General features: G+C 40.9%; 1 protein-coding gene across 1 annotated transcript in view; it reads left to right on the plus strand.

Annotated features, from left to right (window-relative positions):
• HEATR4 (HEAT repeat containing 4) overlaps positions 1-15,495 on the plus strand; it is a 110,424-nt gene that overhangs the window by 86,983 nt on the left and 7,946 nt on the right. Inside the window, exons 13-16 of the mRNA XM_036734503.1 lie at positions 6,396-6,585; positions 7,456-7,534; positions 13,558-13,720; positions 15,395-15,456. Of these exons, the coding sequence (XP_036590398.1) occupies positions 6,396-6,585; positions 7,456-7,534; positions 13,558-13,720; positions 15,395-15,456 (494 nt within the window). The remainder of the gene's footprint in view (positions 1-6,395; positions 6,586-7,455; positions 7,535-13,557; positions 13,721-15,394; positions 15,457-15,495) is intronic.

The raw sequence follows: 15,495 nt of genomic DNA on the forward strand, positions 1-15,495 counted from the left end.
TTATAGCAGCACGTTTTTGTTGTAGCAAAGAAACAAAGTAGATGCTTCTCAATTGTGGAATGGCTAAGCAAATTATGGTATATGAATGCTATAAGAAATGATGAAAAACTTAAAATCAGAGAAGCCTAAGAAGATAGGTATAAACTCAGGCAGAATAAAATAAGCAGAACCAGAGGAAATATTTATTTATACAAATACAACATATATCTTGAGCCCATATATCTTAATCCCTCATATTGCTCCTGAACTCTGTTGTTGACTAGGATGTCCCATAAGGGTCTCAAACTCAGCATGTACAAAATGGAAGTCATTATCTTCCCCTTTCAACTCACTCCGCCAAATTTCCTTGTTTCCTTTGTCAGCAATATCATCCTTTTTATTGACCAAGTTCACAACCTCAGAATCATCTTCGATCCTTCCTAAGGGAGGCAGCCCTATAGGATGGCTCTGGAATTCCGGAACCTAGGATCAAATCTTACTTTTAATGCTTACTCTCTGAGTGGCCTTGGGCAAGTCACTTAACCTCCGTGGGCCTCGGTTTCCTCATCTGTAAAATGCAGTGAGCGAGTGGATCAGATGGTGTCTGAGATCTCTTCCAATTTTAGATCTATGATCCTATAAATTCTCCATCCTTCATAGATATTCATTTGCCAAGTCTTATTAGTTCTACTTCCACATCTTTCATATCCATCTGCTTTCCTCCATTTGTATTGCTACTATTAAGGTTCTGGTCTTCAGTGTAAGTTTCCTGGATTATTTTAACCGTCAATCAGTCAAAAGCATTAAGTGCTCATTGTATGCCAGGCACTTTGCTGAGTGCAGAGGATACAAAGAAAAGCAAAAATGTGGTACCTGTCCTCATGAACTTAGATTCTAATGGGGGAGACAATCTGAAAAAAAAATCATACATATAAAATAGAATAATCTCTAAGGGAAGGCACTAGTGGAATGGGGGGAGGGAGAGGAAGAGAACCTGGGAAGCCTTTGGGCTAAGCCTCCTAACTGATCTCCCCTTTTCTAGCTTTTCCCATCTGCCATCCATGTGGTTCTTATATGTGTCAAAACAATCTTCAGAAGGCACAGGTCTGACTGTGAGGCAGCTAGATAGTGCAATGGATAGCGCACTGGGCCTGGAGTTACAAAGACATGAGTTCAAATTCATCCTCAGACACTAGCTGTGTGATCTTGGGCAAGTCACTTAACCTGTTTGCCTCAGTTTCCCTGCCTTCCAGGATTGTTGTGAAGTTCAAATGTGATATTTGTAAAGCACCTGGCACATAGTAGGCACTTAGCAAATGTTTATTGTTTGATTGATGACGATGATGATGTCACTGCTTCACTAAAAAGCCAAAAAAAACTCAAAAATCTTTCTGTGACTTTCAATTGTGTCCAGGACAAAAATATAAACTCCTCAGCCTGGCATTTAACTACAACCTGACTCTCACTCATCTTTCCAGTTCTATATCACATTGGTCCCCTTCACACAATCTATATTCCAGGCAAATGAGTTGTAAGAAGTTCCCTGAACTTGACCCTCTCTCTACCTCTTACCTTAGTACATTCCAATAGGCTGACTGGCCATGCCCAGAATGCACTCATCTCCTCGTCACCACCTCTCAGAACTCCTCCTATGAGGCTCAGCTCAGGCACTGCCTCTTTTGCCAAGTTATCTTCACCAACCACGAAGATAAATGAAGTTTATGTACCAGCATATGGATAAAGACATAAAGAAATTCTGTGAAGAACCTGACAAGATTCTCCCCCTTCCCCCAAAACCAAGTCAACACGTATTTTGATAATCAGTGACTTCATGAGCACAAGTGATCATGCAGAAAAATATGATGGGAAATATGGTTCAGGTCATTAAGCACCTACTGTGTGCTCGGCACTGTGCTAAGCACTTAACGAATATCTCATTTCATCCTCAAGACAACCCTGAGAAGCAGGTGCTATTTGTTGCTGTTTAGTCGTTTTTCAGTCTTGTCTGACTCTTTGTGACCCTGTTTGGGGTTTTCTTGGCAAAGATACTAGAGTGGTTCACTATTTCCTTTTCAGCTCATTTTACAGATGAGGAAACTGAGGCAAACACGGTTAAGTGACTTGCCCAGGGTCATGCAGCTAGTCAGTGTCTGAGGTCACACCTGAATTCAGATCCTGACTCCAGGCCCAGTGCTCTGTCCCACTGTGCCAGAAGTTGCCTCAAAGGAAGAAAAAGATATACAGACTACTTAGAAGTTTTAGGTTTATAAATCTAAGAGAGGCAACATGACATAGTGGATAGAGAACTGACCTTGGAACCTAAAAGGCCTAGGTTCAAGTCCCACTTCTGATAACATACTCCTTATAAGACTCTGGGCACATTATTTGACGGTTCAGTGTTCCAGACTAGTGGTATCAAATAGAAAAGAGGGCCAATTATCCTTATATAACTGAGTCATATTGACTCAGTTTTAAAATGCAATATTATCTGTTTTATTGTATTGTTTATTTTGGTAAATATTTCCCAATTACATTTTAATCTGGTTCCTGCCCCACTCTGGAGTATTGTAGACAGCATACATGGGCCACATGTGTGACACCTCTCCTCCAGACAATTCTCTAGTTTTGTTTTATTATGATTTTTTAAAATTTATATTAGGCTGGCTCGCTCTCTCTCTCTGTCTCTCTCTGTGTATATATATATACACACACACACACACACACACACACACACACACACACACACACACACACACACACACACCAGGCTCTATGCTAAGCACTTTTACAAGTACTGTCTCATTTGATCCTCACAACAACCCAGCGAGGTAGGTGCTATGATATCCCCACTTTACAGATGAAGAAACTGAGGCACAGAGGTTAAGTGACTTGCCTAGTGTCACACAGCTAATAAGTATCGGAGGCTATATTTGAACTCGGGTCTTCCTGACTCCATCCAGGCCTGGTACTCTGTCTACTGCACCACTCAGCTCCCCTACGTAGTTACAGAGAAGGGACTAACCTGCTTTGGTGGAGAAAGTTTCCTTACCTAGGAGTTCCCTATACCAGTGAAATTACAAGTCCTGTTCCCTTCCCTACTTTTATCCAGAAGAGAGTCAGAAGGGGATGGATATGTTGTTCAGTCCTTTAGTTGTACCTAACTCTTTATAACCCTGTGGACCATATCATGCCAATATTGTAGAGATATAGATAGATATACATATGTGTATATATGTGTGCATATATGTATATATGTGTGTATATATTATATATGTATGCTTGTGCATTTGTGCATTATATATGTGTATGTGCATGCATGTGTGTGTGGTGTGTGTGCACTTGTGTATGTGTGTACGTGTACATGCGTGTTTATAAAAGTGTGTTGTGTGTATGCATACATATACGTATTGTTGTGATATATATACTGAACGCCAAATACCATCGCTGAAAAACAAAATTGACTCTATCTTAACAGACAGGAAATGAGATCGCCTTCTCTCTGCGTTCAGATCACCAACTAATTAGAACCAAGCCCCAAATCACAAAGTAGAAGGAAAGGTTATCATGAGATGACCCTATGACCATTACAACAGCTTAGGTCTGACCTTTTCAGACAAGCTGTCAACAACGAAAAAAGACAAAGATTATCTGGATTATAACCAGTTAAGTGTAACTGCAGCAAGTCATCCCATCATAAAAGGCTAGAAATTGTGTCAGCCAACAAACACTTGATCTCCTTGCCAAAGACGGCAGTCAAGGCCTTTCAGTTCAGTTGTTTTTCGGTTGTGTCTGACTCTCCATGACCCCATTTTGGGGTTTTCTTGGCAGAGATACTGGAGTGGTTTGACATTTCCTTTTCCAGCTCATTTTGCAGAGGAGGAAACTTAGGTAAACAGGGTTAAGTGACTTGCCCAGGGTCACACAGCTAGTGTCTGAGGCCAGATTTGGACTCAGGAAGATGAGTCTTTCTGGCTCCAGGCCAAGCACTCTATCCACTGCATGACCTAGCTGCCCATAGCCAAGGGATTAGACTACAAATTAATTTCAATTAATATGGTAATGTGAAAGATTCTGGAGTACCATTGCTTTTCTACAAACACTCCAGCAAAGTTCTAAGAATGCCTCTGAAGAAATAATAAAAAAGAAAATCAAAAGCTGTTATAATAGCAATATATTCTTCCATCCAGTCTAGGACTGCACATGGAGACTACCTGTAGGCATTTTGTGGGGAGACAAGGCAGGGGACCAGGAAGCCAACACAAAGACCAGGGACCTAAAGCCTGTGAGATCCTGGCTGGCCCTACCCTGTCTGAGCAGCAGTCCCCATAGGTCAGTGCACAGGGGGAAAAGGATTGGGCAGTGCCACATACCTGGGGCCTTTCAAGAGGCCTGGAACCAGGACCTATGGCAGGTCAGGGCCTATTCCTAGTCACAGAATGTAGAACTTCAGCATCCAGACTGCAGAAGGGACAGGACCAAGAAGGAATTTCCTTATTTGATCCAAGAGTGCCAAGAGGAAGCAATGATTGTCCCAGCACAGAATCCCAGTCCAAAAACTGAGGCTAGAGATATGAATAAATAGAAGAAAATGCTGAGTACAATGAAGAAATGCTTGGAGTTAAGAAGCCCAAGAAATTAAACCCAAAAAGAGGAGATTACCTATGCCAGGACAAGTCCCAAAGAGGGGTGAAAAATGACTTGGCCATGAGGGCTATAAAGGTATTTAGAAGAAATTTAAAGAGATAAAAAAAAATTATGAGTGAAATAAGATATCTGGAGGAAATAAAAATTGGAAAGAGAATAGCCTACAGATTCATTTGTAAAACATTAGGAGGAAAAAAAAATGAAAGCCTGGCCGTGAAGATGAGAAAATGCACCTCCTTCTCTTCTTTGGAGAAATAGAAGACTAAGTTTATAGAACATCGTTTAGACTGCCAGACTTGGGTGGTGTGTTTATTAGTTTTGTTATACTGTCTTCTTTCTCTTTATTTTTCAATTCTTGTTACTGGGGATGGTTTGCTGAGCAGGGGAAGAGGGAAGGATCTATTTCAAGTGAAGATGGTATAAAAACAATGTCAATATTCTTTAAATCCTTTGTTACCCGTGCGTGGTAAACTAAAAATAAATAAAGAAATTTATTAAAAAAAAAATCCTTTGTTACCCAGCTGGAAATAAGGGAAGGTAGGTGGAAATGGAATGTGGTGGTCCCAATAGAGGCATGCTACGAGGCATCGACAGCCCTCCACAGCCTAAGGAAAGCCGGAGATGCAGAGAAAGGGGGCTGCTCACTTCCTGATGCAGGGGCATCAGCGCTGCCCGGCCGGTAGATGGCAAATTAGCCAGGGTGATACCACAAAGAGTTCTAGGAATACATCAGTCCATACCTAGGAATCTTCAGCTTTTTGCCCTGAGGCATGAGCCACACAAATTACTAAGCATAGCAAAAGATGGACCTTGAAAGCGGTGATCCTGAACCTCAAGAAGCTCTCTCTACTGGTATCAATCAATAAATACTTATTAGGCAGCAGAGTATGAGCCCGGGGCATATTTGAGGCGAAAGACAGTTCCAGTTACAGCCCTCAGGGGGCTTACAATCTAATGAGGGAGATAAAATGCAAACAAATATATACAAAATGAGCTATATACAGGATAAATAGGAAATAATTTAAAAAGAGAGAGCCTTAGAATTAAGAGGAGTTGGGGATGGCGACTGCTTTCTTCTTTGACACACATTATTAGGAGATTCCTTAGAGGCTCAACCCTAAGCATGTGAAATAGGCAGATGTACCTAAAATATGCCCTGTTCTCCTCCTAGCATAATCCTATAGCAACAGCAAGGGCTGTTGGGAAATTATGTGTATATATATATGCACATGTAGATCTGTATGTATGTACATACATACTTTTTTTACTTGCTAGAAAGAAATGCAAAGGAATTAAAATAAATCTCCACCTCATTCCCTACTGAAACTAATGTGTATGATATCCCATCCCCTTGAGGACTAAGGTATCAAAACTAGCAAATGTGATAAAACTATCCAAGCTCATCTGCTAATGGGTAACTGTGGAATTCAAGAAACAATGTTTGGGGCAGCTAGGTGTTATAGTGAATAAAGCACTGACCCTCAGGAGGACCTGAGTTCAAATCTGGCCTCAGACACTTACTACGTGTGTGATCCTAGGCAAGTTACTCAACCCTGCCTGCCTCCACAAAAAAAAAAAAAAAAAAGGAACGACAGTCAATCTCCTTTCCCTCTATCCCACTCCAAAATGAATAATTCTAATAGTGACAAATTCAGGTTCACAGAGAAAGCTATTTTTACCCTTCAAATCACACCGAATAGCTACCCACCTACCTATTTCATCTCCTGTTCGAGGCTAAATAACAAAGAATGATTGTTGTCTGTTCTTGGCAGCTTTAAGAATGATTGGGGATGTAAGTCCCCAGCTAACAGACCTCTTGCTCTGGGCTATCCACTATGAGGAAGAGCCAGGCGTGCGACTGGAAGCCTGTAGGAGCATCACTGCCCTTCAACTTCCGGGAGACAAAATCCGAGACACCTTCCTAGATGTGCTCCTCCTAGAGAGCCATGAGGCTGTTCTTAGGTAAGCCCTCCAGCACAAAGATGTAGAGCTAGATGGGGGAGGGGAAGAAAAGAATTTATATAGCATCTACTATGTGCCAGGCACCGCGCTAAGTGCTTTACAAATATTATCTTGTTTGATCCTCACAACAAACCTGGGAGATAGGTGATATTATTATCCCTGTTTTACATATGAGGAAACTGAGGCAAACAGAGATTATGACTTGCCCAGAGTCACACAGACATTAAGTATCTGAGGTTGGATTTGAACCCAGGCCTTCCTGACTCCAGGCCCAGCACTCTATCCATTATACCACTTTGCCACAAAAACTATCTAATCCTACTCCCTCATTTTTAAGCTGAGGAAACTGAGACGTAGGGAGGGTAAGAGACTTGTCTAAAGTCACACAAAGGTAAATGTCAGAGGTGGGATTTGAACCCTGAGCATCTGACTTCAGGATTAGTGCCCTTTTTACGATACCATGCTGGCCCCTCTAACTCTCAGAGCCTAGCCATAACATCATAACTTAAGCGCTGTCCAGCTCCCATCATACCTTGTTCCAAGGACATCCAGAGCCTCACTCTGTAGAACGTTCTTTCCTCCCCAGGCTGCTTAATTAGGAGTATAGGCCTTGGTCCACCCTTTGCCAGATCATTGAATCCACCAGATACCAGTACAGCTGGAAGCTCACCCAAAGACACTGGTCACTCAGGTAACTTCACAGGCAGACCCTCTTCCTCTGTTCACTGTGGCCTCTCTTACCTAAGCAGGTCCCAATGGTATCATGAACTGGAATGAGGGCACACCATACAACATTCCTGCAGAATATTTTTTTCCCCTGGATATTCACAACTCTCTTTTCTATAAGGTCTCCTATTGCCTTCTCTTTAGGGAAGTGAACGATGCAATGAAGACTCTTAACTTACAAGATGAAGGAAACCAAGAGATGCTTCAAAAGATCAAGAAAAAGGTAGACCTGTGGAGGCTGTGCTTGTGGGCAGTTGGCAGATACGTACACCCTTCTCCCCACTTATACACAAACATATGGTACACACGTAACACACGTGGCTTATGTGCACCCCTCTCCTAGTCTCTTCATCCTAGTGCCTTCTTTCTATACATCCACTTTATCCTATATAAAGCCTGTCTGAACACGGCTGTTTGCATGCTGTCTCCCCCATTAGACTATGAGCTCCTTGGGGGCAGCTAGGTGGCACAGTGAGTAGAGCACCAGTCCTGGAGTCAGGAGGACCTGAGTTCAAATCCAGCCTCAGACACTAGCTGTGTGACCTTGGGCAAGTCACTTAACCCCAATTGCCCCGCAAAAAAAAAAAAAAAGACTGAGCTCCTTGAGGGCAGGGACTATCTTTTGCCTGTCTTTGTATCCCCAGCATTTAGCAGAATGCCTCGCACACAGGAGGCACTTAATAAATGTTTACTGACTGATTTACACAGATATAAAGTAAACACATATAAATATATACATTCATGGATGCATACATATACATATGTGTGTAGAAATGTGTAATATAGAAATATAGAAACCCATTAGTTATGTCCATGCTTGTCTCCACTTACATATACATGTAACAAATGTCTTAGGCTGCAAAAAATTTGTCCACAACCAGGTGAGATTTTATTCCTAGAAAGTAATCCTGACATCTAAATTTTCAATGATTAGTTGTCCAAAGATGGCATCCTTTTTTTTTTTTAATTTTTTAAGGCAGTTGGGGTTAAGCTACTTGCCCAGGGTTACACAGCTAATAAGTGTCTGAGGCTGGATTTGAACTTGGGTCCTACTAACTCTAGGTCCTGTGCTCTGTCCACTGTACCACATAGTTGCCCCTCATCCTTACTTTTTTAAAAGTTTAGTTGCTAAATCAATAAAAAGGCAGCTAGATAGTATGGTGGATAGAGAGCTGGGCCTACAGTCAGGAAAACCTGAGTTCAAATCTAGCCCCACTTGCTAGGTGTGTGACCCTGGGCATGTCACTTAACCTCTATTTGCCTGTTTCTCTCATCTGGTCATGACAGCCTGCCTCTTTGTGGTGGCTGTGTGAGGAGAGAGAAGGGGACATATACTAGGGAGCTCCAAATTATTGTCCTTAAGAAAAATGTGTGTATATTTTTATACACGCATATTGTAAATACATATATATCTTATACATGTTGCTTTAATTTATACATTATATATACATATGTGTATATACATATATATTATATATATTTTTATCTCACCTTTTCAGTGAAAGTCAAAGGACTTAGAGCTAGTCCCATTCTCTTGTTTTATAGGGGAGGAAAGTGAAACCCAGATAGGTCGAGGCATCCAAGGTCTCATAGCTGTTAAATAGCAGACCCAGGAGTCAAACCCAAGTCCCCAAATCTAGTGCTCTCTCCACTTTACCACCCTGAATACCCTTTCCAAGTAAGCACACACTAGAACCAACATTTGTGCACATACCTACAGTGTGAAGAAGACAGGACAAGGGATTGGAAGAGGTGCAAAGCTCAAGTAAGATACCATGCCCTGTCCTTAAGCCTCCAGTTTAATAGATGAGTAAGACTCCAACACAGATGGCTATAATAGACAATACCGTATAATAAATCCATTAGAGAATTAAAATAAAGTGCTAAGTGAGATCTGAAGTGAGAAAGCCATGATCAAGTTGGGGAACTGAGGAAGACTTCTTAGAGAACTGGACATTTTAAACTTTAGTCCATTTTAATTGGATAACTAAGAAAGAGAAAGGAGTGCATTTCTTGCATAGGCTACAACCTGAACATTGGTAGAGGGGTATTAGAGTGCAGTGTATGTGTAGCTATGGGATAGGGAAAGGCGGTACAAACAGGCAAAGAATCATGCAATTTTCCCAGAGGTCAAGCATATGAAGAGGTGTTTGTTATATAAATCTGGAAAGACAAGGAGGTCATAAAAAATACTGACGGGGAGTTTAAATTTTACCTTGTAGGCAATAGGGAGTCGCTGGAAATTTATGGTCAGAGTGACATCATCAAATCTTTGCATAAGAAAAATGATTTTAGCAATAAGATAAAAGCTGGACTGGCGAAGAGGAAGACTCTAGAGTCCTTCTTTTAAAGAGTTTATGGTAGTAGTCTAGACCAGCAGCTCTCCAAGTGTGGTCTGGGGACTCTTGGGAGTCCACAAGATCCTTTCAGGGGGTCTGTGAGGTCAATACTATTTTCATGATACTAAAATGTTTTCATGTCTAATATGGCAAATAATATATAGCTACAACCCAAATGAACAAAACTCTTTGGGCGGGGGGAAGGGGAGTCCTTAGTAATTTTTATGACTGTAAACAAGTCCTAAAACAACAAGTTTGAGAAGCACTGGTTTAGGCAGATGGTAATAAAGGTCAATGGTAGCGTGGTGGCAGTGGGAATCGAGAAGGGAGTAGTAGATGGGAAGAAATGTTGTAGAAAGGAGAGAAGCGAGGGGGAAAAAATCAAAGATAGCTTAAGGTTATGAACAGGCAAGAGTATGTAAATTAATGATGTCACAGAAATAAATGGTGAGGACAAAGAGGTTTGGAAGGTTTAGGAGGAAAGAAAATGAATGAGGTCTGGTTTTTAACATATGGAGTTTATTAAAGTTCAATGGGAAAAAGGACCATAAAAGCAGAGATGACCTTTAGATATGGGTCTGCAGACTCATGATGAAAAATGCTATTCACCTCCAGAGCAAGAGCTGATGGAGTCTGAATGCAGATCAAAGCGTACTACTTTTCACTTTCTTGTTTTGTACATTTTTTTTTCCTTCGGGTTGATTTCTTTTACAACACGAAAAATTTGGAATTCAAATAGTAAAGAGAGAGAAGAGATGGAGAACAAAGACAGATCCGTGGGGAATGAGGACTCTTATGAAGGTGTTTCCAAGTAAATGAGGAACCAGCAAGAAAGAGTGGAGTGATAATGATGCTAATGCTCAAGAGACAGCATAATATAGCAAATAGATGGCTAGCCTTGGGGTCAGGGAGACTTGAGTTCAAAGCCTACCTCTTCAGAATACAAAAATATAAAATAGTATTTTTAAAAGGCCTACCTCTGACACAGACTAGCCATATGGTAATGTGAAAATCACTTAAAACTCTCTGCCAGTTCTCTTACGTTACAAATAAGCTGCTAATCTTCATTGATTTAAGGAGTTTCTACATTGGGAGTTGCCCATACCAGTGAAATCACAGGTTCAGGCCGAAACAAACAAAACCTATTTTTGCACGCTTGTAAAGTGCCTTATGTACTTTTATCCCATTTAAACCTTACTACCGCCCCGTCAGATAGATAGTATAAGTGTTCCTCTCCCCATTTTACAGACGAGAAAACAGAGGTTCAGAGAAACAAAAGTGATTATTCCAAGATCACATAGTAAATGGAGTCTTATTTGAACAGGAGTGTTCTGACTCCAAGTCCATGGCTCGCTCCACTATGAGAGTCCAGCCTCTATCTCCTTAGCTTCTGGGAATTCCTAACATGCTCCTTTCCCAAATCAGTTCATAGAATCATTGATCTAGGGCTGGAAGAGACCTATGAATGAGGCCATCTGGTCCAATCCTCTCGTTTTAGAATTGGGGAACTGAGATCCTGACAGAATTTAACTGAGTCCTTGCCACCTTTCCATTCTTCTCACACCCCAAACCACCCTCCACATACTGTGTGGTTCAGAGACACTGGCAGCCTCAGTGTTTCTCCCACATGACATGTCATCTGGTGAGGACATTTTCACCCCCCTCCCTGATGCTCCTCTCTGCCTCCTAGCTTCCTTGGCTTCCAGTCACAGCTAAAGTCTCTCCAACTGCAAGAAACCTTTCCCACGTCTCCCTAATCTTAATGCCTTCCCTCTGACCCAATCTTGGATTTGGGGGTTGGGAGAAGGGAATAAATATTCACATAACACGTACTCCATGCCAGGCACTATGCTAAGCACTTTTACAAATAGTATCTCATATGATCCTCACAACAACCCTGCAAGGTTATCCCCATTTACTGTTGAGGAAACAGGCAAACAGAGACTAAATGACTTGCCCAGGTTTCCAGTTAGTGTCTCAGGCTAAATTTGAACTCAGGTCTCCCTGACTCCAGATCTTATCTTGTAAATAACTCGTAGATGATTTTTTTATGTCTCCCCCATTAGACTTGTCTTGAGGGTATGGCCTATTTTTTTTTGGTTTTGCCTTTCTCTGTATCCCTAGCACTTGGAACAATGCCTGGCACACAGAAGGCGCTTAATAAATGCTGACTGCTTAACTTCCCCAAGGATACACTCGTAGGTTACTGAGCTTGTCTTCAAACCCCAAGTCCTCAGACTCCAAATGCTACATTTTCCATGGTGTCTCTTGTCCTATGTCACAGGGCTGGCATTACATAGCTTTCAGAGATGTTGCTCAAACAAACCAAAACTGAAGATATAAAAGCAATCTAAAAAGTTAAAATCACCTATTGTAGTGCCTTGCAGAGAAAGCACTCAATAAAGTAATTGGATTTGAATTTTTAAAAGCTTTACAAAGTTTTTACTATTTTACATAATTCCCAGGAATCTGGACTATCCAACAACCTAGCATATTTATTTCTGACAATTAGTTCTCCCTTCACTCTTGAATAAAATGTCTATAAAGCCAGAATAAAATTTTTTCATTAGTAATCTCCTGAAAAATGTCCATCCACCTTAAGAGTTCATTAATTTCCTTCAGGCTGGCTAGGTTTAGTAGTCATTCGGCTAACTTCCAAACTTAGGCTGATGGTTCCCCACCCCTGCCTTAAAATCAATTACTGTTGTACGAACTTGGCATCTATAGACCCAGCAGTGATTACATCCCAGATTTAAGTAAGGCAACTGGAATACTGACGTCAAGAAGACCCGAGTTCAAATCTGGCCTGTTACTAGTTCTGTGACCCTGGACATGTCCCTACCTCCTAGAGCTATTATTAGGATCAAATAGAATAATATTCATAAAACCCTTAGTACAGTACTTGGCACATGGCAGGCACTTAATAAATGCTTGTTCCCCTTAATGCCAAGAGGCTTTCTTCCTTTCTCAACAAACTACCCACCCCACCTATATTATAAATCTTTAATATGCTACCCAATCATAGGTTCTCAATAATAGGAAGCTAAAAAGGGAATCCAACTTACCCTACCTATCTTTAACTGCAAAGAGGAAGGAAAAAGCGATGGGAAGGATTTGTTGGGGTAAGTTGTGCAAGGAAGTTGGGAAAGTGGGAGGTTATTTAAAAAAATAGAATGGATTATTCCAGGGGTCTAAAAGATCCTGCCTTATACTATTTTCTCTGATTAAATAACTCATTCTACTATGATTAAGCACCAGGATATCTAAGTCTTTGCATTTTCTTTGAGTGCACATTCTCAGACAAGAGAGGACATTTTTCCCCCTGGGCTTGGACCAAAACTGGCTTGCTCCTGTAATCTCCCAGGCCATTGTCCAGGCTGCCAAATGCATGTAACTTTTTAAAGTAAAATTTAAGTAAAAGATGCATATTAATGCCTCTTACATTAAAAAAAAAACCTACCTCACACACAGGTCTATGTGTGAATTTCTGGGTTACTTTTCTGCTCTGTGGGTGACAATATGCCTATTGCCTCTGACTAGTCCAAATGCTCATGAATTTCTTTCCTGAGATAATGGAAACAGCTCCCAATATAACATGATCTCTGAGGGTGGTAGGTACAAGTACTTTCTGTACTTGAAAATCTCTTTCAGCAAGCAGATGGTACTTGAGCTTAATGTACTATTCTCGTACTGTTCATTCTGGACATGGAACTCCCATACCTCCTATATCATCTTTTTCCTCCCTGACATTTTCCCACAAGTCCCCAGCTCTAAAATTCACTTAAATATGGACCTTCATATTCCCATGATTGGATATGATGTACTAGGTTTAGGTTTTTCCATAGCTGTCTAAATGCCCTTTACAGTCACCTTCACAGGTGTTTTAGCTTCATTACTTTCTGCCTAGATTTCTCAACTAAGTCAGAAAAACTTGATCATCAATAAAATACTGAAGATTGAAGCAATTGCTGAAACTATTCGGCAGGAGACGAGATACATCTGTCTCAGCAGTCCCAGAAAAGGTAAACCTTCGGTACAACTTGTGGACTTTTTCAAAGACGCTTTTAAAGGTAAGTTTCCCAGCATAAATTATGTCTACCAGTGTCATCGACACGTATTTCTAAGCTCCTGAATGGGCTGGTACTTTTCCGGGTATTATTCCACAGATTAATTCCATTTGCCCCCTTTACCTCCATTCTCCCCCTTAAGGTCTCCCTATTGTTTTCTATTTCCAAAAGGCTACTCACTAGCAGGGACGGGGAACCTGTGGCCTAGAGGCCTGCACTTAAGGACCTCGAGGCCACAGGTTCCCCACCCCTGCAGTCCATAAGACTGTAAAACTAGAGCTCATGTATAGCCCAACTTTTCCCCTTCCATCTTAGTTCCATTATCTAGATGAGAAAACTAAAGCCCAGAGAACAAACGACCTGGCCAAGGTGACTCAGCAGAGTGGCAAATTGAACTTAGGTCCTGTGACTTCAAATGCAATACTTTCCACTAACTACACTGTGGAACTCAACTTATCAGTTACTTGCTTTACTTGGTAGATCCCAGGAGTGGTAGATGACAGGGTCTTTGTAATGTAGTGCTTATAAAAGAGGGATTTGCACTGCTGTAAAAAAAAAATAAAGAAAAGCGGCATTTGCCAGATACATGACCTGGAGTTGATGAGGCTGGGACTTCACTCAGACAGCTGCCTAATAATGGTTCATCCTTTATGGAACTAAGTCCTAAACAAAATATTTATAGTATAATCATCAATCATAAGAATGCTCACTGTAGAGTATAGCAATGTCACGGCATTCATACAGTTGAAAGGAAAATGAAAAAACAAGCTCCAATAACCAATCTAACATCCTAATTAAGGGAAAGATAGGCACCTGATAAATTCGGGCGCTTGAACCCACTGTTGTGTTTCTTACTCTTAGTCCCAGCCAGAGTAAAGCACAGGTTTGGAGTAAAAAAAAAAAAAAAAAACTCTATAAAACTATAGTGGGCATTGTATTTCTTGCATTCTCAGTGAGTGAGGGAAAAGGTAGAGGGAGGGATGGAAGAATTTGGAACTGAAAAAAAAAATTTTAAAAAGGGGAGGTTGATTATTTGGAGCTGAAAATTTAAAAAAAAAATTTAAATTAACAGAAAGAACAGACTGATGGACACACCACAAAGACAATAATACTGCCTAGAGAACAACACTACCTTAAGTATGGAGAACTAGCTGTTAATGAATGGAAGTTCAGGTTACCAGCTATTTGTAAATGAAATGGACAACTGGCCCCCCCCCAATAATATCCTCCTAGTTCACATAACTGAGAGCCACCCAGCCAGTCCTACCCCACAGATACTTCCCCAGCTGCTACTTTCGACTTAGCCTTCTTTTCCACCCCCATCCAATATAACCTAATTGGAAAAGTCTGTTGGCATTTTAATGAATTATCTTTCATACATAATCCTCCCCTTCAAACAGAATCCTACTCTTAACTTTCTGAAACAGAACCTAAATAAGCTCTAGGAAGGCAAGGACCAAGTCTTACTCAAATTTTGAATTTCCCCCAGCCAATCACAGATTTCTTCATAAGAGAGTTACTATTGAAGGAATTAATGAAAATAAAGTTTATTCAAATTCTAAGTCAGAAAAGCTACGCTGGTCCTGCAGACTTGCATTAAATAGCAGGTGTGCCTATTGCACAGAGATGGGCAAGGGTTGCTTCTACAGATGGAGTTTCTTTCCTTTGTGTACCTAGATTCTGATGTCCCTCTCACTCTGTCACCTTCTGATACCTGCGACTTGGAAAAAGCCTTAGAGGTATGTATGAACATGGTCAACAGAGGATTACCAAGGTAA

Source organism: Trichosurus vulpecula, chromosome 8 (genome assembly GCF_011100635.1).
Source record: "Trichosurus vulpecula isolate mTriVul1 chromosome 8, mTriVul1.pri, whole genome shotgun sequence".
In the NCBI taxonomy this organism is placed as follows: Eukaryota; Metazoa; Chordata; class Mammalia; order Diprotodontia; family Phalangeridae; genus Trichosurus; species Trichosurus vulpecula.